General features: G+C 50.7%; 2 protein-coding genes across 9 annotated transcripts in view; one reads left to right on the top strand and one right to left on the bottom strand.

The window, feature by feature from the left end:
• The window catches only part of Lman2 (lectin, mannose binding 2), a 15,291-nt gene extending 12,100 nt beyond the window's left edge, over positions 1-3,191 (bottom strand). Inside the window, exons 1-2 of the mRNA XM_004632277.3 lie at positions 2,807-3,191; positions 2,521-2,639 (exon numbers count right to left, since the gene is read on the bottom strand). Of these exons, the coding sequence (XP_004632334.1) occupies positions 2,521-2,639; positions 2,807-3,002 (315 nt within the window). The 5' untranslated portion in view covers positions 3,003-3,191. The remainder of the gene's footprint in view (positions 1-2,520; positions 2,640-2,806) is intronic.
• Positions 3,192-6,771: 3,580 nt separating this feature from the next.
• Rgs14 (regulator of G protein signaling 14) lies at positions 6,772-20,782 on the top strand. 8 transcript variants are annotated; one of them, XM_023716362.1, is made up of 15 exons: positions 6,772-6,935; positions 14,272-14,293; positions 14,454-14,632; positions 15,027-15,119; positions 15,196-15,339; positions 15,672-15,815; positions 15,942-16,053; positions 16,368-16,480; positions 16,883-17,092; positions 18,897-18,973; positions 19,200-19,326; positions 19,414-19,495; positions 19,598-19,644; positions 19,727-19,841; positions 20,124-20,782. In XM_023716362.1, the coding sequence occupies exons 1-15, from the start codon at positions 6,891-6,893 to the stop codon at positions 20,324-20,326; spliced, it is 1,713 nt and encodes a 570-aa protein (XP_023572130.1). In that variant the 5' UTR covers positions 6,772-6,890; the 3' UTR covers positions 20,327-20,782. The 8 variants fall into 8 exon arrangements, with proteins under 8 accessions (XP_023572130.1, XP_023572129.1, XP_023572128.1 ...); XM_023716361.1 differs by having other exon boundaries at positions 19,182-19,311; XM_023716360.1 differs by having other exon boundaries at positions 19,182-19,326.
• Positions 20,783-21,091: the final 309 nt, after the last annotated feature.

Here is a 21,091-nt window from a genome sequence, read left to right as displayed (position 1 = left end):
CTTGTTCTAAGTAGGTGCTTTAGACCACTGAGCCATCTCACCAGCCCCGAGACAGGATTTCAATATGTAGCGTAGCCTGGCCTCAAACTCACACCAATCCTGCCTCAGCCTCCCAAGTGCTGAGATTACAAGGACTCACCACCATGCCTATCTGCTTTTTATTAATTTTATTTTATTTATTTTTGTCTTCCTGAGACAGGGTTTCAATATGCAGTTCAAGCTGGCGTTGAACTCACTTTGTAGTCCAAGCTGGCCTTGAGTTTGCATTCATCCTCCTGCTTTAGCCTCCAGTACTAGGATTACAGACATGCACATCTGACTGTTTTTATTTTTTGAGATAAGGTCTTGCTATGTACTTCAGCCTGGCCTTAACTCACAATCCTCCTGCCTTGGCCTCCTGAGTTCTGAAATCACAAGTGTGTACCAATGTACCTCACTAAATATTTATAATTAAGGTGACTTTTTTATATTAACTTTTACTAGGGACAAAGAGGAAAAAAAAAAAAAAAAAAACCTCCTGCAGCCTCTATATAAAACGCCCTTAAGATGGTGCCTGAGTCTCTGTCTTGTGCTCCAGCTGTCAGACACTGGGAGTCCCAATCACCTTTGAGCTATGTCACATTTCAAAAGACAGCAGGAACTCGGGTGTTTACTACTTTAGTGTCTCTCCCATATGAAGTGAATGGAGACAAAAAAAGAGAAATGCAGAAAGCTTCTCTCTTCAGCTCAATGAATGGAAAGATAGTTCTTGGGAAACACTGAACAGAAAATTCTGAGAGATCCAAGCAACTTTGTTGAGGAAGTACAAGAGGCACTCCGAATATTTATGGAGTATCAGCAGGGCCCAAAAGGAAGATCTCTGGTGCTGAATGGCGACATGGAAGAGGAAGGCAAGACAACTATATTTTAGACTGAAAATTTGATAAAGAGAAGAACAGAATGTTCTCAGTCCTGTAACATCTCCAAGCTACTGAAAATACTAGCCATTAGCTACCTGCAAACATAAACCATTTTCTTGGGTAGGACTATTCCTTGTAACTAAACCCATTTCTAACAATTCTAATACTATTTGTGACTCACTTTTTAAAAAGACTCAGTATTACAATAAACTCTTTTCTGTGAAAAATATAAAGATATATTGTCATATTTAAAAATTAGTGAGGGTAGGGTAGAGCAGAGCACTTGCCTAGCACGTGCAAAGACGTTGAGTCTGACCCTGGGGGTGAGGGGAATCCTAAAACAGAATTATGTGACAGAATGTGATTCGAGGGAGTAAAGGTAGTTAATAAAATAGTCACTGAGTGGGTGGTACTTGAACTGAGACTTAACAGAAGGAACCAAGTAGGCATGATGAACCAGGAGGTAATGTCCCAGACAGAGAGAACAACAAGTGCAAAGGTCCTGAGGCAAGAAGGCAGGCAGAGAAATTGGAACAACATCAACAGAGTGACTAGAGATGCCAGATATCAGAGGCCAGATTGTACAGACATAATGTGCAGTTATCCTTCATAGGAGACCCCAGGCTCTGAGGATCACAGCAAGAACTGAAAAAAGTACAGATGCCTTGAGCAGCAGGGTAGTAGCATGAGGCAGGAAGAGAGATGAGGCAACACAAGGACAGTGTGGGTTCCCAGAACTAAATGAGAAAGTCAACCAGAAGGGACATAAAAGCAGAGTGCTGAGGGAAACCAGAAACCTGGACAGTGGTACAAATTGTGGAAAGGGCTGGATCAAGAAGACTAGGGAAGAAACAGATTTCTTCTAAACCTATGACCTACCCCCAAATAATTCCCTTTTCCAACCTACATTTCCTTAGCTCAAACACTATGTGGCAACTCATCTTGGCCACTGTTCATACAACATGCCAGTAACACCCCAGGCTAAAGGGCAAAAGTCACCAACATCAAAACTGGCCACAAGACTGATGAAAAGACCCCCAACCAAGCACTGGAGAAGAGGACAAGAATGACAAAGGGGTTCTTCTCTGCCTGGAAGGAGGTCAAGTGTTTCTAGTTCTCTGCTGAACTTGGAGATCTGACACATCAGTTTAAATACTGTTTAGGTAGTTTACTGGCTCTGTTAGCTCTGCATAAGGTCATGAAAGGCACCTATTTCAAGCAGTCTGCTTGAGAATTAGTATAAAGCATGGGATAATGCCCAAACCCCAGCAAAATACCAAGTGCAGGTCCAGTTTGCTTCATTTTTCCCACCACTGAGATGGTTCTTCAAACAACCTAACAGCACCATTATTTTCTGGCTATGTGACTTTGGCTAAGGTTCATTCAACTCTAAGCCTTAGCTTCTTAGTAAAATGGTTGATAGCATTACTCAACTCACCTGGCTTTTGAAGACATCAAATGAGGAAAACGTAAAGCCTCAACCCAAGTTCCTGACAGAATAATTACTCAATATCCATTGCTTCTTACGTATGGTAAGTGATAAACCAAGCTCAGGTCTTGGCTCACGAGAAGCAGTGGCTCACTGCACCGCCTATGTTATGTCTCCTAAAAGCCCACTCACCTGGTGGTTCCAAATAGAGCCCTCTTTGCTGCGCTCGTCAGGGGTCAGACGTACATACTGGCTCGTGAGCATAGTGCTGCCTTGGAAGTCCCAGAGGGGCATGGAGCTGGAACCAACTCCTGCGGAAAGACGGGCACAGACAGGTGCGTAAGAGGTCATGCCAGGACTGGCCTTGTCAGAGGCAGGAAACCCACAGGACCGCTCTGCTCAGGAAAAAGGGCATGCCTTCCTTCAACCCAGTCCAGACTCACTCTCAACCGTCGCTCATGCCCGGCCCAGGCCTCACCTTGGTAGGGTTTAATGAGCGAATGCTCCCGCTTGAGATGTTCACTGTTGCCGTCAGTTATATCCGCAGCCACCGGTCCCAGCAACAGCAGAATATGTACAAGTGTAGTGGGGCCAGGGCCGGGGCCGGGAAGCCCAGTCCTGCCTGGACATCGCCGGCCCCAGCCCCAGCGCCAAAACCAACCCTCTGCCGCCATTCTCCCCTACTCTCGGCCACTTCCGCCCCAGGACTTCCGCCTTCCGGGTGTCCTAGCTAATGGCCTCCGTCCGGAAGCCCTCCAACTTCAATGTCACGGAGGAGTTAAAAAGCAAAGCCTGACAGCCGAGTGAGCATCATCTTTATTAGCTGGGCAGCCCCTTATCCTGGTCGAGTACTGTTCCAACACCTTGGAGGCGCCAGGGCACCTGCAGGCCGGCATCAGCAACGGGTTCTTAAAAGCGACAAGAGTTGCAGCCAATCGCGGAACAGCACGTTAGGCTTCAGAGCCACTGAGGAGCAAGAATCGTAGGCGCCGAAAGCGGCTAGAGCGCCGTCTCCTGACTGGGCATGCTGGAACTTGTAGTCTTTATGCGCAGCTTGAGGGGGTGGGACACGCAAAGACCACTAAACTGTCAGCCACTTGGCCCAGGGCAATAATCGCGTCTCAACTTCACAAGTTAGGTGAGAAGGGAGCTTTGAATTGAAACTGGAAGCCAGGAGCCCTGCCCCCGCGCCGCCTGGAACTCACTGGGTACCCCCGGGGAGAGCCTTGAAGCCAACCCTAGCTTTATCCACTCCACCTAGCTCCACGCTAGTTGAAAGCTAAATTCCCAATTTTCTTTCTTTCTTTCTTTCTTTTCTTTCTTTCTTTCTTTCTTTCTTTCTTTCTTTCTTTCTTTCTTTCTTTCTTTTTTCTTTTCTTTCTTTCTTTCTCTTTCTTTCCTTTTCTTTTCTTTCTTTCTTTCTTTCTTTCTTTCTTTCTTTCTTTCTTTTTTGGCTGAACTCAGGTCCTTGCACTTGCCAGGCAAGGGCTTATTCTACTGAGCTATCTCCCCAGCCTCTAAATTCCCAGTTATTTAGGGGTCTTCAACTACCCCCAACTCACAGAGTTCAGGTTGAAGCAGGAAAAGCATGTATGGATTCTGCCTTGGGACCCTAGTGATGGTTGAAATTCATCTAGATCCAAACAATGACAGTGCCCAGCACAGCAAGAAGGTCCCTTCAAAAGTCCAGGAAGACTGGCTGTGATTATGAGATCAAAAACTGGTGCTCAGATGGCTCAGTGGAATAAGCTCTTCCCTGGCAAGCGCAAGGGACTGAGTTCAATCCCTGGTTCCGCCAAAAAACAAAAAACAAAAAAACAAAAAAAACCAAACTGGTGCTCTGTAGCCAGAGTACTGATGCTATTTTGATGTATGACTTAATGTAAGTCATGGTACTTAAAATTCCCATCCGAAATCCAGATTTCTGCTTTTTCAAGAAAAATTAGGAAATACAGGTCCACCTATCCTCAAAAAGACAATGTGCTGGAGGCAAATGGGACTACCCCTCTACCAATGCTTTCCTCCTCAAAGAATTTGTTCCTGGAGAGCTCTCCTAACTGTTCAAAGCTAATGACATGCTTCCACATACTACTGCTCAGATTTAAATGCTTTCTTTTTTATGACTCCACAATCCTACAGGACCTCGTGGTCTTCTGTATCCATTCTGCTAAGAGGGTTCATGATATAAACCTGGTTCTTCAAAGCCTTGACCCAGAAAGGACACATCTCATTCTTTCACATTCAATTGATGAGAACTAGTCACATGGCCACATCTAAATGCAAGGGAGCCTGGAAAATTAAGCTTAGCCTTGTGCCTAGGACATGAATTGGTGATGAGGACTTGTTATTAAAAAATTCAGGTCACAGCCTTAGAAGAGGGCAGTGGGGTCATAGATACCTTGTGGAGAAGTAGGTGTCTTGACTCTATAAAAGGAGTATATCCAATCCAGACTGGTGGGTGACTTGATGTCTGTAAGTAACCCTATGTTTAGAATAAAATATAAATCACATGTATGTATAAGAAGAAGGCCACCTGAGGATTCTGGCTAAGTGACCTGAGATCATCTGGGGCTAGGTTAGGTGTGAAGGTAGTGTCTTGGTTACTTTTTTCTCATTACTGAGACAAAATACCAAATACCCAAATTAAAGAGGAAAAGGTTTATTTAGCTCACATTTTGTGAATGTTTCAATCCATACTCAGCTGGCTCCAAGGCAGGGTGGCATGGTAAGGAACAAACAGTTCATGGCTGTGGAAAATACCAAAAGTATCAAGAGCAAAAAGGGGAGGAGAGAGAGCCCAGCCTCTTTCTGTCCCTTATACTGTATGCAGGCTGCCTGCCCCAAGGCAGGTATAGCACTCACACCCATAATCCCAGCACTGGACCATGAATAAATCACAAAATCTAGAACCTCTTCCCCAAGACTACACAAGGCTTTGGGAGGATATCTATTATCTTTTAATTTTAATCTTTTATTTATTTAGTATAAGGTTTCGCTACATAATTCAGACTCATAGTGATCCTCCTGTCTCAGTCTCCCCAGTGCTGGGATTACAAGTGTGCACCCCAATGCCTGGTTTTGGGGCCAATACGGTGTGCCCAAGGTTCCAGGGCCAGCATGGCATGCCACTGAGCTATCTCCCAACCCTGGAAGGACATCTAGACACAACCCATAACACATAGGGAGCCATCCTTCGACTAGCAGTACTTACTATGCTACAGTTTATGTCTCCCTAAAGTTTATGTATTTTGACACAATAGCCACAATATGATGGTATTTAGAGATATGTATTAGAGATGACGTCTTTGGGAGTAATCAGGTCATGAGTAGAGATCACTTATGATGGATCTGTGCCCCTATAAGAAGAGACAGCATGGTGCCTGTTTCCTCTTCTCTCTCTCTCTGCTGTCTGCAACATGAGGACATAGCAAAACAATGGAAATCTGCAAACGAGGAAGAGACTTTATGAGACAGAATCTGCCAACATGGTGATGTTGGACTTCCTAGTCTTTAGAATTGTGAGAAATACATATTTGTTGCTTAAGCTGCTTAGCCTATGGTATTATTCTATAGCAGCCTGAGCTGCTATACCATGATGGGATTTCTAGGGCTGGGGATGTAGTTCCGTGGCACAATGCCTGCATGCCAAGTGCACCAAAAAAAAAAAAAAAAAAGATGGGATTTCTATGCGAGTGAGTATGCATGTGCACAGGCTGTTGGCATAGTTGTGCCTGATTGCTCCCCTACTCAGGTAGATGAACAAGCATACCTGACTACACACATCAGTGAGGGGTCTGAGTACGCACATCTGTGTGCAGGTGTTGCTGTCACATGTGTCTGTCAAAGAAACTATGCATGCACAGGACTGAGTGCCCAGGTACTCCTTCTGGAGTAGAGCTCTTGTGTTTGTGCCATGCACACCTGAGTCCACCTATCTGCACATCTGGGCACAGGAATTCCAGCTGTCTAGAATTAGGGGTAGAAACTCTGAACATGTACAACTGCCCAGGGAAGGGACATACCTGGCACACAGCAGGGATGAAATAACTGCTGAATAAGGTACATATGCAGATATGTAGGGCCAATGCACGTGTGTACATATGCATAGGAAACTCTGCCTGAGTGTCAAACACAAAGGTGCCTATTTGTGTGCCCGTGTATTTCTGTGTGCTCAGACAAGACTTCACAGCTCCCTAGCAAAACCAGACAAGGATGGGCTCTTCACTGGGCACAGGGAGGCCTCTGCTGTGTGTTGGTACCTCCTTGGGGTGCTGCCAAGGGTGCGTTGGTGGCGTGTGTGTGTGTGTGTGTGTGTGTGTGTGTGTGTAGGAAGAGGCGTTCGCTCTCTTAGACCTTGCTTCTTTCTGTGGTTTGGTTTCTATAGAGACACTTCCTGTGGCAGAGAAAAGAGGTAGTGAGCTAGTGTTTCAGGATGTGAGGGCCCGCAGGAGAAGACAGGCTCTCTCTGCTGCCTGCCTGCTACTGTGCACGCTCTGACCAGCGCTACCCACGGTCCCCATGGTGGGCTGCCCCCGAGGCGGGGACCCAAGATCAACAGCGGCATGCCAGGAAAACCCAAGCACCTGGGTGTCCCCAACGGGCGCATGGTGAGTGTGGGCTCTGGGCCAGGGCCACGAGGAAGGGTGGGTACACCCAGGGTGGAGCCCAGGAGACACACCCGGCAGGACCAAACAAGAGTTCATGGCTGCCAATGGGTGGGAGAAATTGGGCAAAGACTGCTGCAGGCAGTGGAATCCAGTGCCTTCATTCTATGAATCTTGCCAGACAGCCTCAATAGGAGCCTGGTGTAACCCAGGGGTATGAGACCAGAGCAAAGTGGGTACGGGCTTGTGGTCCAGTGTATTATCTGGATCCTCTGCTCCTTTGCCTACTACTGGCCTCACCTTGGGCTACCTACTTCTCAGAATAGCAGGGAAAGCTGCTATGCCCCTAGACCCTGTCCATCTCCACCATGTCCCTAGCACCCCAACTTATTCAGTCTTTTCCCTCCCCTCCTCACTCTACACCCTGGGTGCCCAAGGTCAGGTTAAGGGCAGCTCTTACTCTAGCTTGACCAACTCTGGAGGGTTCCTGCTAGAACTAGTGTCCTTTGGGCAGTATAGGACATGTCAGAAAAGTCAGGCCAGGGTGTACAGCTCCTGTGTATTCTGTTTCTCAGCCTTCAGGAAGAGCAGAGGTAGCTAAACACTAAGCTCCTTCCACTTTAGCCTCTGCAACCTCTCCCTGGCTTCTCAACTCCTGACCCAAGCTGCTACTGGAGAGTCTGGTTTATCTCATTTATTTAGCAGACAGAGCAGGGTTCTGACTCACTTGGCATAGCCCCCTCTGAACAACCCCTGGAAGGAAACCCGTCATTCACCCCTTCCCCGTCCCAGTCTAGCACCATTAGACAAGCCAAAGGATTCAGAGCAACCTGGGTTCCAGTTCCAATTCTTCTGTTCCTTACTGCAAGGGGTCTTCCTCTGTAAAATGTGGAGAGTGGAAGGGATCACAGTCTACTGAGATAACTAAATGGGATGATTAAATAAGAGGTCCGTGAATCCTTGTCAGGGCTGCACAAATGCCAGCCTGATATTCCCGAGATTTTTAGCCCATCTTAAAGTTCTCCTGCCCTCCACCAAGAAGCTGAGCTATCCCTATCTCCACTCCTACCTCCAATTCCCAAAACCTATCTCTATCTCTCCTTCCAGCATCGCTTTTTCCCAGCTTCAGGCTAGCTGGGTAGGAGAAAGGCAAATCCTCCTAAGCCACCTCAGCCCCTCCATCTCACTATCTGTACCACCAGCTAACTTTGCAAGTTCAGGAAGAACTCAAGTGTTTTGTTTTCTAGCCCATGACGCCCAGAGGCATGATGCTTAACTTACCCTTTCCCAAGGGTCCAGCCCACAAAGCCAGGGAGGACCAGCCCCACATCCATGGCAGGGCAGCTGGATAGATGCTTCAGAGCAATGCCTGGAGCTGCAGGGGAGCTGAAGGGGCTGGGAGAGAGCCCTAACCCCTGTCTCTCCTGCATCAGCCCGACATCTCAATGCAAAAATCATACTAAGTAGGGAGGCCACCTTAACCCTGTCCTATTCCTGTTTAGCCCCCTGAGATGCCTCAGCATCTCTCAGTAACTCTCTGAGTCACTTTTTGCTGGCCACTGGGCAGCTTTCTAAGGCCATGCTTGGCTAGGGCAAGGGAAGGGTGAACAGGCACTGATGACTCTGACAGGAACGTGAATGAAGAGACACCTGTGGGTCGAGTATGTGGTTTCTTCCAGGAATGATCTCCAAGGGAGGCTGAGAGGAATAAATGATGAGGCCAGCTGTGGAGGAGAAGGATCAGCCCTTGTACTGTGCCCCTCCCACCACTGCCTTGCTCTGTGCTCCCCTTCCTCCTACTGCCCCCATCTCTCATCCTCTTTCATTCCCTGTGAGGCAGCTTCACTTGTCAGCCTTGTCTTTCTGCCGCTCAGCTTGTCGAGCAGCTGCAATGAAACCTGTCACTTAGAGACAGCTCCCAGCATCCTCCCAGAGCTGTCTCCATATGGCTCCACTGCCACTTCATTTGTGCACTCACTCATTCATTCAACAACTCCTCCTTCTGGTCTGTGCTGTATGTATCCTAGCTGGACACTGAAGACTCAGCCCCATCAGCCTAGCCCCTCCCCACTCCAGCAGCTCCAAGGCTGGCAATGCAAAACACATGCCCAAAAATACTAAAATTTTTTTAAAAATCCTAAAATGAAATTCTGTTTCAGGGAAGAACTGCATGCAGGTCAGGGATAGAGAAAGCCTGAGGGGGCCTGGCAAATTCTAACTTTACTAACTACAGCCACAGAGAAGATGGTCCTTAAAGAGAATGTAGGGAGAGGGTGGAATGGCCTGGAAAGAGATCTGTGTGTGGAAAAGTGCAGAGTGGGTGTAGAGAGACATTCCCCAAAGGGAAGCTTCTAAAGGGGTACTTGTTACATTCTGTCACTGTCATGGGACCCATTTAGTATATCTCTTTTGGCAAGAAATTCTGGGGAGCAAATCCACATATTTCCCTGTTTACTTGATTTTTGGCTCAGGACCATGCACTCCACTATAGAATGTCTTTAGAGAGGGCCTAAAGGTGCAGGACAGGGTAGCACACACAGTTAATCCCAGCACCCTGGGAGGCTGAGGCAGGAGGATAGCAAGTTCAAACTCAGATAGGCAACTCAGCAAGACCCTGTTTCAGAATGAAGAATAAAAGATGGCTGAGGATGCATCTCAGGGTAAAGGCCCTGGGTTCAGTCTCCAGAGGGAGAGAGGCAGGCAGGTGGGGGGGAGGTGGAGGAAGAGGAGGAGGAAGAAAAAGAGAAGGAGAAGCAGAAGCAGAAGGAGAAGCAGAAGCAGAAGCAGAAGCAGAAGGAGAGGATAGAAATCAGCTCCACAAGGCAGGCTCAGGTGGAAAGGAAAGATAGTGTGGAGATGATGAGGCCCCAAATGTCCTGAGTTCCAACTGTGTGAGAGATACTCTCTGGTGGCCCACATCCACAGTGTCATTCCATTCTTGCATCTTTATCCTCTGCAGCAGGTATATTACCCCCATTTTACAGATTAGGAAACAGCTTGGAGGTCAAACCTCCAAGCAATAGTAATTTCTTGAGCATTTTCTGTTCTGGGCACTTGCACCATTTTCTCATTTCATTCTCCATGAGGCAGAAGCTTCCAGATGCTCATTGGGGATGTTTGCCTACAGCCTGGTGCCTGTCATTTGCCAACTGTGTGACTTCTTTGGGTCTCAGTTTCCTAATCTGTAAAATGGGGATAATATACCTGCTGCAGAGGATGAAGATGTAAGGATGGAATGACACTGTGGATGTGGGCCACCAGAGAGTATCTCTCACACAGTTGGAACTCAGGACATTTGGGGCCTCATCATCTCCACACTATCTTCAGGTTGCAGTGACACTCCCACGGCTCATTTCCTAAGAACAAAGCATGGCTAGCTGAAGCCTGACCTCAGAGCAGGAGTGTCACTGGCCACCACACCCTTCCTCACTCTTTCTTCCCCTTTTCTTCTATTCCCTCACCAACTTCTCCTCAAGCAGGCAGAGAAAAGGCAAGGCCAGCCCTGCTCCACACAACTTCTTGAGGCAAACCAAAGGCTGAAGAAAAAAAAAAAAAAAGAAAAAAACACAACCTCCCTGGGCCTGTGCAGGGCAGAACCCCAGGAAGCAAGCATCTGCACCCACCTGTATGCATCTGCTGTTCATTGGGGGAGACGACATGTCACATCCCAGTGTTGAGATGGGCTGCCGCCCAAGCATGCCTGGTGCTTCCATAGGGCGCATGCAGGGTGCGGCGGGTCCTCATTCAACTGTGCTTCACAGCAGCCCTAAGAAATTGGGAATGCAGAGCCCCGTGCTACCCTGGAGGAAACTGAGGCTCAGGAAAAGGAAGGTATTTGTCCATAGATGGCAGAACAGGACATGGCCTGCATTCCTACTCCTCCCAGCTCTAGATTTCTGTCCATACAGACAGCTCAGTTTCAACTATGGGATCCATAGCTAGTGAGGCATCAGGGGCACAGAATTTTGTATGGTATGAAGAATGAAGAACTTGGGCCTTTGGAATGTTAGACCAGGACCATGAGGGCTCTTAGGAACACTGGTTCAAAGAAGGAAACCAGTGCCTCTGGAGTACAGAGTTCATACGCATTCCCTCCCCACAGCCAGGCCTGTCCTCCAGCTGCTAGCCTGGCAGGGGAGAGACCCAGACCTGGGTGGGCATAGGCACAGCTGGAAAGGAGAATGAGAGAATGACTGCTGCCAATGGGCAGGATCTTGGAGCACTTTGGGGAGACATGCAAAAGTAGATTCTTAGGCAGAGGAAACAATAAAGTAGGAAGTAAGAATGTGTCAGGATGTGGAGGAAGGGAAAAGTTGGTAAAGTCAGGAGTGGAGACAGAGGAGAGGAAAATGGGCAAAGCTGGAGGAGCTAGCTATAACCTGGCAATGGCCAGATACACCCATGGGGACTGGGAATGGGCAACAACTAGGAGAGGTATGATGGAAGTAGGTCCTGGAGAGGACCTGGGATCCATCTCTGTTTGAGGACACAGACATTCAATTCAACATGATGTAGAAATAAAACCTCTACAAGCCAAACAAAATTAGAGTGTGGGCTGGCTTATGTCCCAGCTCCTTTCGCCATGCTCTGCTCAGGAGACAAAGCAGAGGTTAATTCAGGGGTGACCAACAAGACAGAGACTCCAGGGTATGAAGGGTGCCTGAGGGGGGCATAGCCAGGCAGCCACAGCTGAGAGGGAGGGTGATGATTTCCAGTGAAATGGGGGAGAGGAGGTTGGTGACAGCATCTCTGAAGCTGGGAACACAGCTGCAAGCACCCCGGGGGAGGACCAGCACTGGCAAGGCAAGGCGCAGGCAGGTGCGGGCTGGTGAAACTACCAGGGGAGAGAGCAGGCTGGAGAGGGATCTTCAGCCTTGTTGAGGGCTTCCTCATGTCCCTCCCTCGAAGCTGCCTCCCCTGCCCCCTGTCCCTGAGTCAGGCTTTCTACATAGCGGTGGGAGTGCTGACCTTTGTTGTGGGGGGTGACTAATGACAGGGGTCACCTGTGGGAGCACAAAGGTAGGGCAAGGGAGGGCGTGTAGGGCGCGGCGTACCCTGGAAGGAGCCATCCCACGTTCAGCCTCTGTGAAAACTTTCTCTCCTGCTCAGCAACTGTTTACCTCATGCTCCAGATGAGAGATGGGGCTCCGGGAGAAACCCAATGTGATAAAACTAGAAAAAGTCAGGGCTCAGCTTTGAGTCTGGGTCTCGAGGCCTACAACACCTGTGTTCTTTCTTCTATGGCAGGGATGGCAAACTCAAATGGCTAGCAGGATCATCAATATTGATTGCATCAGGACTGATATAGTGACAGTTATAATGTTTGTGAACCTTTAATTCCTATGTTCCAAATAGTGTTCAGAGTTCTTTATGTCTATTTAATTTATTTAACTGAAGCAATCCTTTCAAGTCAGGGTCATTATTTGTTGAATATTTAGAGAGGAAGAAACCCAGACACAAAGAAATTCAGTGTCTTTTCAAAGGTTACACAGCACAAATTTGAAATCAGTTGGACTGAGGCAGCTCCTGAAGTATAAGACCCCAAAAGTAACACAGAGGCATCAAGCTGGCCCCAAAGCCCTCTGAAGGGAGTGCCAGCCCTTTTTCAGGAAGGCAGCAGCTGCTCAGTACCAGCCAAGGTTTCGTGCCAGGAAGAAGCCCAGGGTACCTGGAACACCACAGCCTTTAGGAAGATGTGGAAAACTAGTTTTATGTCAAATCTCTTGATTGTTAAGTCACAGAAGCCCCTTTTATCTTAAAAAAATCTGAGCACCAAGGTAATAATATCCTCCTATCTGCAGGTTTGGTCTGGCCTACATGCTGTGCTGTGACCTGGGCGCTTCTAGGTTGGGAGTAGGGAACAGAGCAGGGCAGAAGAGGCTTTTGGGGTCAAATGTTTCCAGACCTGTTTCAGTGGGGATGCAAAGAAGGGACAGGTGATGAAAGATCCTGTGACAGGGCCTAGTGAGAAATGTAGGAGGTGAGAAGGAGGAGGAAATTGGGGATGACTCAAGCTCTGGTGCTAGGAGCCCAGGTGATGGGTGAAAGATGGAATGCAGGCTAGCTAGCTCAGTACTCTGGGTCTTTGGGGCTGCGGGGACAAAAGGGGCTTCCATTTCAGAGTCCCAGGGTTTGAATGGCTTATGGAACATTTGGAGGGAGACGTTAGCAGGAAGTGGACTGCTTGTGGTTAGAGCTGGAGATCTGGTGGGGGGAGGGTATGACAAAAGGCCCAGGACAGAGCCCTTGAGGAGACGAGGCCAGCCTCAGGAGTAGGAGATGATGAGGAAAATAGGGGAACTGCTAGGAAGGTAGGAAGGGAATCAAGAGAAGGCACTGCAAGACTCATGTCAAGAAGAGGTTTTTTCTGCTTCATTAATGGTTGGAATTCCCAGAGAAGACTGCATTAGTGTGTGCGGTGGGGGAGGATGGAGTCGGCCTGTACAGCAGTCTGCCACTAGAGTGCTTCCCGGACTGCAGCATCAGCAGCTTCTGGTGCTTGTTAGAATAAAAGCCTTGGGCTCCGTCCTGGATCTGCGGACCCTGACTTTCTGGATGTGGGCTCTTTCTGGTCACTCTATGGCAAAATTTAAGAGCTACTGCTCCATACTATGAAAATAACATCCTAAGTGAGCATGATGGGACAGGAGAATTTTAAGTTCAAGACCCTATCTCAGAATAGGGAACTGGGGAATTACCTGAGTGCAACAGCTTTGGGTTCAGTCCCTTGTGCTGGGGTGGGGAGCATTCTCTGCCTCTCCAAGGTGGCGGGGTGGGGGGACTGTGGAAGAACCTGCATCCCAGCCCTTGTGATAAGGAGATCATTGGCTACAGAAACACCTTTCCTTCCTCAAAGGCAACAGCAAGCATTGATAGAGACTTTACCACATGCTGGTCACTGCTCTGTATGCTATAAATATAGCAAATTGATTGGATTCTCACAACAGTGCTAGGTTAGGCAGGAAGTTGCTATTCTTATCTCCATCCCCTATTTACAGATGGAAACCAATGAGCAAATGAATTTGCCGAAAGTCACGCAGTGACAGAAACAGGATTAAAGTCTGCAGTGTATACTTGGGCTCACCTGGCAGGGGCTGGGGCTGATGGGGATGGTGCCACCAAAAGTACCTGGCATAAGTCCCAGCTCAGTCATTTACACATGATGGAAAAAAGGTGACCAACACCCTGACCAAGCAGTGAGTGGCTGGTGACACCCTACATGTCTGTTCAAGTGGAGGGTATACAGTGCCAGCTCTTTTCTGCGGAGGCTGGGCCCAGAACTATACCCTGAAATTACTCATAGGGCTCTGCTCTGACTTTCTCCTTCGGTCTCTTGTAGGTTCTGGCTGTTTCAGATGGAGGTAAGTGACAACGTGTGGAGAAGGACTGGAGGGGGAGAGGGAAAAGGGAGGTGGGAGTGCATGGAGATGGTACCTGCGATGTGGATGCCCACTGGAGGTGCAGTTGGGCAGAGGCTGGGAGAGAAACATGGCTCACCCCCACTTGTCCATCCTCTTGCAGAGCTGAGCAACCCAGCGGGGTCCCAGGGCCAGGGCGAGGGCCGAGGCAGTTCCCTCAGCATCCACAGTCTCCCCAGTGGGCCCAGCAGCCCCTTCCCCACCGAGGAGCAGCCTGTGGCTGGCTGGGCCTTGTCCTTTGAGCGCCTGCTGCAAGACCCACTGGGCCTTGCTTACTTCACTGTAAGCCATGGGATGGGGGTTGGGGTGGGAAGGGCAGGTGGCAGATGCAGATGCCACTGCCTTGGGAGGAGCTCTGTGTGTGTGTGTGTGTGTGTGTGTGTGTGTGTGTGTGTGTGTGTGAAGGCAGGGATGGAACTTCAGACTGGCCAGCATGGGGGTCCTCTCTCTTCAAGCCCATCTAGACCTTCTCTGGCACTCCTCCTGTCCTCTGGCTGCTCCCTCTTCTTCCTTCTCTTTGTCCTCATTCCAGCTTCTCAGCTTCTCTCCCAGATCGGGTACCACGTGCCTGTCTGTCTCTGTCTCTCTGGTCTCTTGGCCCTTGTGGGTCCCTATTTCCTTGAACACATCCCCAGATTCAGCCTGTAGCTGGCCACCTTCCCCTCCTTGCCTCCAGGAATTCCTGAAGAAGGAGTTCAGCGCGGAGAACGTGACTTTCTGGAAGGCTTGTGAGCGCTTCCAGCAGATTCCAGCCAGCGACACCGAGCAGGTGCGGAAAGGGGGGTGTAGCAGAGGCACGGACCTGGCTGGACGGTGCCCGACCTCTTCCTGCCACTCCTCCTCAGCTAGCTCAGGAGGCCCGCAACATCTACCAGGAGTTCCTGTCCAGCCAGGCACTGAGCCCGGTGAACATCGACAGACAGGCCTGGCTGGGCGAGGAGGTGCTGGCTCAGCCCCGGCCGGATATGTTTCGGGCGCAGCAACTTCAGGTGAGCTGTGCCAAGGGCGCATCCTTTGCCAAGAGAGTGACTTTGAAAGAGGGAGCAAGGGAGTAGAGGTGGTGTCAGATCCCGGGGCCAGAGGGAAGGGGCAACTCAGTAGCAGAGCTGGCCAGAGCGCAGCACCAGAGGCTGAGGACCTAAGTAGAAGACCTAGCTGGGCTAGGGGCGGGGCCAAGAATTGGGGGCGGGGCTTCTACCTGGAGCTTACCGCTAGAGCTGGGATGGGAGTGGAGAAGAGGTTGCATCCTTCGGCTGAGGTAGGGGGCAGCCCCACAGGCATGGCAGCAAGGCGGCTCGACACTTCTCCACCTGCCTTGCAGATCTTCAACCTGATGAAATTCGACAGCTATGCACGCTTCGTCAAATCGCCGCTCTACCGAGAGTGTCTACTGGCAGAGGCCGAGGGGCGCCCCTTAAGAGAACCTGGCTCTTCGAGCCTCGGTAGCCCGGATACCACACGGAAGGTGAGGACTAGGGGCGGTGGGGACGGGAGTCCAGAGGTCGATCTGCAAGAGAACAAGATATGAGGTGTCAGCCTGTGATGGACCTATGTGGAGGTGAGACCCCAGCCCCCTTCTCTATACCCATAGAAGCCGAAACTGAAGCCTGGGAAGTCGCTGCCCTTGGGCGTGGAGGAATTGGGGCAGCTGCCACTACCTGAGGGTCACGGCGGCCGCCCACTCCGCAAATCCTTCCGCAAAGGTGAGGGCAGGAGGGGGCCACAGAGGTGCTTTGGGAATGCCCCTTCCTCTATGACCTATCCAGTTGGTAAGCCTGTAAAAACAGAAAAGAAATGCCACTCCCTGAGACCATCTCATATCCCTAGGTGGTTCTGCTCCCAGGCTAGACTCTAAAAGCTTGGGAGTCTCCCATGGTAGCAACTTTTCAGGGACCCACACCACATGGCCCCTGCTGGAGGGCTTGGAACAAGGCCCAGCAGACGCGGGGGCGAGACCTCTGTGGAGGATGGGTGAGGAGCAGGAGGTTGTGCCTGCTCATTGTGCCTCTTCCTCTAGAGCTGGACAGCAAGTCCACACACTTGGCCTTGCGCCGAGAATCTCAGGGCTCCCTCAATTCCTCAGCCAGTCTGGACCTCGGCTTCCTTGCTTTCATCAGCAACAAATCTGAGGTGAGCCTGGGGAAACAAAGTACATTGTGGATGAGGACCATTCCTTGCCCTTTATGTGGTGCTTGCCCTTCTCAGCTGCTGACCTCACTTCCATTTCTAGCTCGTCCTATGGAGCCAAACCTTCACCCTCTTTTTCTTTCTCATGAGTGTCCTGGGCACGCATCCCCTTCTAGCAGCTGTATGTGCATGTGCAGGTCGCAGGTAGCCACAACATGTGTGTAGATGTCAGTGGGAGAACCTGTGCACACACTTGGTTGTGTACACCCATGTTCCCACAGGACACATCTTTGCCTGCTTCCAGGTGTGTCCTTGTATGTGTGTGCCCCAGCCAGCTTACCTGCCTCCATGTGCTGACTGCATGCCTTTGCATGTACACCCACACCCTCCCTCCACTCCTGCCAGAGCCAGAGCCACCGAAAGAGCCTTGGGAGCACCGAGGGTGAGACTGAAAGCCAGCCTGGGAGGTACTGCTGTGTGTACCTGCCTGACGGCACAGCTTCCTTGGCCCTGGCTCGACCTGGTCTCACCATCCGTGACATGCTGGCAGGCATCTGTGAGAAGCGAGGCCTCTCCCTACCTGACATCAAAGTCTACCTGGTGGGCAATGAGCAGGTATGATGCTGACCTGGCCCTAAGTCTGACCTTCCTGATCCTGACTTGACTCCATCCTGCACCAGTTCTACTGACCCAGCCCTTTTCTCTGTCCTCACCCTCTTCCTAACCCCAGCCTGCAGCACAGCCCCACAACCCACCTTAGCCCTACGCCTGATTCTAAATCAGCCCCAGCACCAACTCATTATTCAAACTTGAACATCCACCTATATTCCACAAAAATCCCTCCCTTTCATACCCATCCTAAAGTGCAGCTTCATTAGTGTCCCATATTGATGGTCTTAGGGAGGTAAAGCCCAGAAAAAGTCACTAATAAATCTGGGATTTTCGTCATTGCTCCCTAGATTCAGACTGTCATCCCTTTAAAATTTCCCTAACCTCTTCTGCCACCAGAGTCATTCAACTGTACCTGACCACTGAACACCTTTCCTCTAGGTACAACCTAGAATTAAACTTTCAAGAGGTAATTAGGGGAAAATCTCTTTAAATGGAACCCTCCAGGCAGGGGATCTGAAGGAACACTACTGCCTTCCACGCAGGCCACCAGGGCTTCATTCACCTAGTAGTCCAGCCCTAAGGCCCTGCCGAGTGGGTGAGCAGGACGCAGACCCAGGCTCTGCTTTCCATGCCCACAATCTGGAGGTGAGCCAGGCAAGAGGTGGTTGGGGAGGAGGAATCAAACTCCCAGTAGAAGTTTCTTGGGGGGAAGGTTGGCATTTCTGGCTGGTGTCTGGAAGGCTTAATGGAAGAAGCAAAAATTGGTGAGGACAGGAAGGAATCTACCTGGCAGAGCTGTGGCAGAAGACATTCTGGGCAGAGGGAACAGCTTAAGCAAAGGACTGGAGGTGGAGATGTGTAGGCCCTGTTTAGGAGCCTGGGGCATGGGAATATGAGGGTAGTAGGGGGAGGCACCATGCTCACTCTCTCAAGGCTCCAGAGCAGTCGCCAGCAGCCCAGATGGGCATTCATACCTGCTAAATATAACTTTGCCACCCACGCTCCACCTGTCTCTGCTGCACAGCACAGGCTCACTGTCTGGAAGAGGCTTTTCCCCTCCCTCTCACCACCTCCCAGAGCTGGCACAGACAGTGAGGCCTCTGGACGGTGGGCACGATTACCATGACTGTTTATGTACCTAGTGTGCTCCACATACCATGCCAGTACTTCACGTCTCTCTGGCTGCACAGCAGTCTGAGGGGATGGGCACCTTTTCTACAGTGAAAAGACAAGGAATATCCTTAGCAAAGAGGGGATGGAGAGACAGACCTGTGTTTAAAAAAAAGGGACAAGTCCTGGGTGGCTGTCCACAGGAGGGCAATGAGGAAGGAGACTTAGCTAACTGGTCTGGTTGGATTTCCCATGACTGAGAGACAGGAGCAGCTGTTCAGGAGGCAGATGTGACCAGTGATCAAGGACCTAAGCCTGGCTCCTACCATAGCTCTCCATCAGGCCATTTCATGCCCCCCATCCTTCTGTATCTCACAACTCTAGTCCTTCTGAGCTTCCTTCAGCATTCTTGCCACTCTTTTTGCTTTTTTTAAATTTTATTTGTGTGTGTGTGTGTGTGTGTGTGTGTGTGTGTGTGTGGCCAGCTCAGCCCACCAGAGGGCAGGGCTGGCTGGCATGTGGTGCTGGGGGATTGAACCTCAGTCCATGTGCTTTGCTAAGCTTGTTCTAAGTAGGTGCTTTAGACCACTGAGCCATCTCACCAGCCCTCTTTTTGCATTTTTGAAACAGAGTCTCTCTATGTAGTTCAGGCTTAGGGTGGAGGGAGGGATTCTTAGACCTGCCCTGGTGTCTGCAGAAACCCCTGGTCCTGGATCAGGATTGTACAGTGCTGGCAGACCAGGAAGTGCGGCTGGAGAACAGGGTCACCTTCGAGTGAGTGTTGCACTCCTTGGCTGGGTCTGGAGTCGTACACTGCTTTGGTTTGGTTCTGCATGTGGGTCTCCCAGCTTCCCTCAGACTCTACTCCCGGGCTCAAATCCCACCCCAAGCCAGTTTTACTTTTCTGGTTTCATTCCTGCACACCCTGGGCCTGCCTGGGAGGGCTATGGGAGAGGGGAGCTGGCCCTCTGCCCCTCTGCAGCCTAGGGGTCCTGTGCAGGCTCGAGCTGGCAGTGCTGGAGCGCGTGGTGCGGATTTCTGCAAAACCCACTAAGCGACTGCAGGAAGCTCTGCAGCCCATCCTGGCAAAGCATGGCCTCAGCCTGGAACAGGTGGCTCTGCACCGGGTGAGCCAAGGGGCAGCTGGCCAGGGGTGGTTCTGGGTGGCAGGGAGCTGGTTACCTATCCCAAAAGCTGCTGACCTCTCCCCACAGCCAGGTGAGAAGCAACTGCTGGATCTAGAGAAGCTAGTGAGCTCAGTGGCCGCCCAGAGACTGGTCTTGGACACCCCTGCAGGTAGGGTCACTGACCTAAAATTTGATATCTGGGTATGGCTCTGGCCCAGGAGGATGGGGGTCTAGGCAAGAGGCAGACAACAACAGTGGCATTCTGTCACAGGTGCAAAGATCAGTGGAGCCAGTAATATATCCCCCTCCTCCAGCCCGGTAAGCAAGAGTCCCAGGATGCCTTTGTCCACCTGCTAGTTTTCCTCCATCTCCTGGCTGTGACTAACCCATGTTCTTGCAGGGAGACCCTCCTAGGGCCCAGGACAAGGCCACTCATCTCTCTCCACAGCTCCCCAGTTCTCTTCTGGAGGTGCCCAGTAGTACCACTGGGAAACGGCAGACTTGTGACATTGAAGGTACATCGCGGGAATGGTGGGGACTGGGGACCAGAGGGACTAGGGAAGTGCAGAAGCATCAGAGAAACTTTAGCTAAAGCAGTGACCTGAGTGCCTTTGGCCCTGGAACCAGACAGCCTGAGGCCGCTACAATTGGAGGACAAGAAGGGCTTGGATAAGGGCCACAGCAGTCACAGGGGCTGAGGTCAGGAGGCTACGGTCATAGTAAGGCAACCAGACTGAGGTAGGCTAGCAGAGGCAGTGTGAGGAGGGTGGGCCTTATGACTCTGTGGCTGCCCTCAGGCCTGGTAGAGCTGCTGAACCGGGTGCAGAGCTGTGGGGCCCATGACCAGAGGGGCCTTCTTCGAAAAGAGGACCTGGTACTTCCAGAATTTCTACAGCTGCCTGCCCAACAGCCCAACTCCCCAGAGGCTCCACTACAGACCAAATCAGCTACCCAGCCCAGGGGGAGCCCCTCAGATTCCACTACCCACTCAGCCTTCTGACACTTTATTCACAGCCCAGGCTGGCTGTATGGCACCTGGCGGGCCAAGCATGCCATGGGTCCGCTCTGCATGCCCTGTCTGTGCCATGAGTGTCCCTGGCCATTTCCTGCCATGGGCAGGCCCACAGGAAGAGCCAGGAGGAGGGTGACTCAGAGGAGCCATGTCCCACAGCTGCCACCACCTGGTCTCTCAGATGCTCACCCATCTGTCTGCAGCAGGCACCAGGAGGGTGTGGCCCTACTCCTTGGTGCAGCTGTGCCCATCATGGAGGGGTGGCATGGGCAGTGCCAGCCTCCCCAGCCTGTGCCAAGTTTCAGCAGGGGGCAAAAGGAGGGGCTGGCCCCTCCTTAGGGAGTGGATGAGATTAAGGCTTAGGGGTGCAGGTGGGTAGCCCCTTCCTATGCCCACAGAGACTCTATTGTACATATGGATTTTGCAGTTGGCTTGGGGCAGCTGGGCTTGTCCTGGGTGTATGATGTTATTATTATAATTATTATTATTATTCTGCCATGAGGTGTGTTCCTTGTGTGTCACTCTGCTCTGCTCCCCACCCCCTATGACAAACCACACTGCCTCTATCACCAAAGTGAGTGCCAGGAAGTTCGCACGGACTTCAGGATGTACCTCTTGACTTCCTGTTTTCAGAATCTCTTTTCCTGACTGCACAGAACACAGGGGCAGAGGAGTGCATAAGAGAGAGACTGCTGCTCCCTCCCCTGCGGCTGTGCCCCGGTCATCATTCTGGCTGCTGTTCTCTGCTTCTAT

Source organism: Octodon degus, unplaced genomic scaffold, assembly GCF_000260255.1.
Source record: "Octodon degus isolate 3935 unplaced genomic scaffold, OctDeg1.0 scaffold00048, whole genome shotgun sequence".
Classification (NCBI taxonomy): domain Eukaryota; kingdom Metazoa; phylum Chordata; class Mammalia; order Rodentia; family Octodontidae; genus Octodon; species Octodon degus.
Note: the sequence above shows the minus strand (reverse complement) of the source record. Positions and strands in the feature narration are given on the sequence as shown.

Coding starts and splice junctions, on each gene's coding strand:
- Rgs14 (XM_023716357.1), top strand. CDS start 6,891: ATGCCAGGAAAACCCAAGCACCTGGGTGTCCCCAACGGGCGCATG. Junction 16,481..16,882: donor TCATCAGCAACAAATCTGAG/GTGAGCCTGGGG, acceptor CACTCCTGCCAG/AGCCAGAGCCACCGAAAGAG. Junction 19,496..19,597: donor GGTCTTGGACACCCCTGCAG/GTAGGGTCACTG, acceptor ATTCTGTCACAG/GTGCAAAGATCAGTGGAGCC.